The 4,469-nt window shown below is 34.2% G+C and overlaps 1 protein-coding gene across 1 annotated transcript; it reads left to right on the forward strand.

Moving 5' to 3' along the window:
- Window positions 1-3,704: 3,704 nt before the first annotated feature.
- On the forward strand, window positions 3,705-4,229 carry LOC116351705 (protein GVQW3-like). The gene has a single exon (XM_031783838.1). It carries the CDS (start codon window positions 3,705-3,707, stop codon window positions 4,227-4,229), a length of 525 nt encoding a protein of 174 aa, XP_031639698.1.
- Window positions 4,230-4,469: the final 240 nt, after the last annotated feature.

Genomic DNA, 4,469 nt, shown 5'->3' on the forward strand with positions numbered 1-4,469 from the left:
AAAAAAATCGATCCGCTCAACCCCATGGATACATTTGGAAATGCGATAAAGTTTGTAGCATATTATGGCAGCTCGTACATAATCAAAACAAAAAAAAAGACTCAAGAACGGACAAAAACATAAGGAAACGAATGTGCCAAATGCACAATTTCGACCAAACAATTTCGAGTAATATGGTTTCATCAATTCGGTTTCTTGTTCAGTTCCAAATTATGTTGAATTGGCTGGAAAGGAAGATGTGTTTGTTCTATTGTTATTCATAAAAGTAGGGGTATTTTTTTCGGATTAGCGTTCTTCCGTGTGTTTAGTGTGTGTATGTTAGGCTTTGCAGATAAACAAATTCAGAATGAGGCGGTGCCAAAAATGGATACGACGGTAATCAAGCTGATTGCGACAATGACAACACATATAAAATGAACATAATGAAATCAATTTGCCTCGATGAAACCTTTTTTCGATGTATTAAACGGATGCTGTAAATTGTATATTATACCCAAAGGAAATAAATGTGTTGGCATCACCTTAAAATGGGGAAAATTTATTTATCCGACCTGTAATTCTAATAGATATTCTCATAAACCTGTGAGATCTAATTTGATGGTACTGTCATTTTCTTACAACTTAAGGGTCATAACGATCGCTTATGCTTATTAAAAATTCAAAAATTTCACTGTTCCCTTCTTTTTCTCGTGTTTTTTTGTTCGTTTCGAAAGGGTATTTTCCAATCATTAAAAAATCGGCGTGTAATTTTTGAGTTTTTTCCAACAAATCATTACCATAGCAATGCATTGGTAGTGTGACAACCTTTTTGATTGGCAAATTTACTAACATCTAAAATTTAATTATATTTAGGTTTATTCAACAGCAAAAATGAGGACACATAAGTTTCATAGGTTAGCAGATGGGGATTCAGTGTCCACCTTTTCACGCACGTGTCCCAATCAACAAAATAAAAAAAAACTGGGTTCTGCCCCCATCCAAACTTTTCAAATTTTTCGATTTGCTAGGGTTTTTGAAGATAAAGAGATGCTTTTGTTCACTTTTTTCGAGGTTTCGAGATAGAAATTCTTTCGATTTGTTAGGGTTTTTTGCTGATCAACCCATGCTCAACTGCGATATGAGGTAGAAAAAGTGAATAAACCTTTTTTGCAACCGCATAAGCACAAGCGAGCACAAAAAGCACCCGAATTCTCCAATGAAGAGGAAGAGTATCCGTTCTCTGAGGCGTGAGTATATTTTTTTTGAAATTTGTTTGTGAAATACAGCAGAAACTACAGTGGTTATATAATTTTTTTGAATAAAGAGATCCGAAAGCGATTTTAATAACTCCGCTATCAAACAAATTTGTAATGTTTTTAGTACATTTTAACGTTGAAAAATGTAACGTTTTGGCCCATTCTGGTGGTCATTTTCGTGACAAATGGAACGGAGTTTCACTTGTTTCATTCACTTCCAATAATATTTCGTTTGACAACATAATGTGAACACAACCCAATGTATTGAGTTTTGAATTGCAAATCTAACGATTCATTTGTTTATTCAATAATTAATTTGAGAAGAGATTTGCGTAATTTCATTTGAAATTCTGAAGAAGAACATTTTTTAAACGTCATTTATTGCATTTATTTTTATTTGCTTCAAGTGTTGAAATAGAATTTTGAATTTTCGAAATGCAACCGAATCTTTCTGACATTTTTCGGGTGACGCACACATATTCGAACGATTTATTTTTATTTATTTATTTATTTGTGGTTTTAATGTAAGTTATCACAAAGTTTCACTACAAAACGTAAATAACAAAAGTATAGAATTCAAAACAAAATTCAATGTCAATAAAAATTACAACAATAGTTGCTGGTCAATAAATAAATCAAATCAAAATATATAATATAGATATCACAAAAATTAGTCTCTTGCACTACGTTGAGCAAAATAAAAAGTTAATACTCTAAAATCAGTCATAAATTAAATTAAATTAAATTTTCATTTATTGACAATCATCGTCATAAAGTCTGTTTCTGTTATCATGGGCAATCGATTCCCTCATCAAACTCATTTCATCAAACTCAGTACATTTAGCAGCAGATATAATCCCTTAATCCGTCATTTAAGATGTAAAAGCTCACCAAAAACTATGTCTGGCAATCGTGAAAGTTTGTGTTTGAAATCAATGAATGGTAAAGTTGGATCAAGAAACATCGAGGCATGATTAAAAGCTCGGCAGGCAATGTTAAATGGTGAATTTAGTCCAAAATCCGTACTATAAAATTGGAATCTAATGAATTCATGATTCCTGATGGTTCTTCTTCCAGTGTTTATCTAGATTTGATTGCGAATCATTGGAAAATTGTATTTTCCGGAAATAATTTTATGCAGAAACAGAATTGCTGCGTTTAAACGACGACGAACTAATGTCACTAGTTCCAACTTCTTGCAACGGTCAACATACGGCGCTAGTTGATAATTGTTTTCTTCTCTGTTCAAATAATCACCATTTAGATAGATAACTGCTTGTTTCTGCACACTTTCAACCGAAATCCTGTAGCTTTTGTGATGTGGTAGCCAAATGTTACTGGCAAACTCTAAATTAGACCGTACCAAAGAGCGTTGTAGTAGTTTGGCACATTTTATGTCAAATTTCCGTCTACAAGTTCTCTTAACAAATGCCAAAATTGACGTTGATTTACTTTTCATCAATTCAATATGTTTAGAGAAACTAAGCTTGGAATCAATCAACACACCCAAGTCTCTCATTTCAGTGACTCTTTCAACCATTTTCCTATTCATGAAATAATCATGAACTATGGGGTTTCTCATATGTGTCAATGTCATTATTTTGCACTTTGTAATGTTCACCTGAAGCCCATTGTGATCACACCACCTCATGAAATTTTCAATTGAATTTTGAAGATCCAATGCATCGTCCTCCTTCCTGATTATTCTAAGTAATTTCTTGTCATCGGCAAAGTTTAATGACGAGACTGATCCATTGTTGTTGTCGGAATCATCGAAAACGATATTTGTATATATTAAATATGTGCTCTGCATTCGAAGCGTTCCTAGGGGCTTTTATCTTCAAATGTATACGATTTAAACTCTAAATAGTGAACTATATTGCAAAATCATCTGTAATACGCGCAAATAAATGTGCATAACTGCATATATTTGGTGTATATTTCGTGTATATTTCGTATATATTTCGTCTATGGCATGTTTTTTTGTTCTCTTTTGTGCGGATCTTCTTCGATTCTGTGTAGCAATACTGTGTGTGTGTGTACACTGAAGTTTGAAATACATCTTATTCACTGGTATAGGCGAGAAATTTTAATCGTATATATGATGAATAGGACGTGAATATTGTGTATAAATTTGTATGAACGAATGATGAAAGCCCCTAGAAGCGTTCTCATCTTGTGATGGTATTGTTAGTATACTATTGTGATCAAAAAGTAAGACCAGTTTTCAATTTGAAATTCACGGGGAAATCGTATCATAAAAACCTTTTTGCTGTAGGTTTGTGGCACTGTCTTCGACATCTGTGCAAGTTTTCATGTCAATATCTCCATGAGGTTTTTGGTTATGTTCGTTTGTTAACATCAAAAAATTTACATTTGGCGATTTTTACAATGTCTGATTTTGTTGAGAAAAGAACTTGCATTAAATTTTGTATGCGGAATGAAATTTCTGCTGCAGAAACGTTTAGAATGTTGAAGAAAGCCTTCGGTGACGAGACGTTGTCCGGTAGAAATGTTTACAAGTGGCACAAACAATTCAAAGAAGGCCGAGAAAGTGTTGAAGATGAAGAGCGTTCGGGACGACCATCAACATCAACTAATGTGAAACACGTCAAACAAATCAAAGATCTTGTGCTCAAAAATCGTCGATTGACAATTAGAGACCTCATTGATATTACTGGCATTTCATTTGGGTCGATTCAAACAATTTTGAAAGAACATTTAAATCTCCGTCGTTGTGCAGCTCGATTGGTACCAAAAACATTGAATTTGTTCGAAAAAGAGCGTCGTGTTAATGTGTATCAAGAAATGATTTCTGACTATGAAACTGTCATGGAACGCATCATTACTGGCGATGAGACTTGGATTTATGCGTACGACCCAGAAATAGCAAATCAATCAAGCGAATATCGTGCCAAAGGTGAACCAAAACCGAAAAAATCACGTCAAAGTCGTTCAAAAATCAAAGTCATGTTGACAGTTTTCTTCGATTAACGTGATGTGGTGCATTATGAATTTCTTCCAACTGGCCAAACTGTCAACAAGGAGTATTATTTGAGTGTTATGCGTCGTTTGCGTGAAGCAATTCGCAAAAAACGGCCGGATTTATTCAATGACAACCCATGATTTTTGCATCACGATAATGTCCCAGCTCACACTGCGTTAATAATTCGCGACCATTTCGCCAAAAATTCCACTCATATCGTTCCGCAACCACCCTATTCGCCACGCTCA

The sequence above is a fragment of the Contarinia nasturtii genome, unplaced genomic scaffold (assembly GCF_009176525.2).
Source record: "Contarinia nasturtii isolate CC-2019 unplaced genomic scaffold, AAFC_CNas_1.1 Cnas_scaffold_6102, whole genome shotgun sequence".
Classification (NCBI taxonomy): Eukaryota; Metazoa; Arthropoda; class Insecta; order Diptera; family Cecidomyiidae; genus Contarinia; species Contarinia nasturtii.

What these genes read in the sequence shown, in the direction of transcription:
- LOC116351705 (XM_031783838.1), top strand. Translation starts at nt 3,705, where the DNA reads ATGTTGAAGAAAGCCTTCGGTGACGAGACGTTGTCCGGTAGAAATGTT.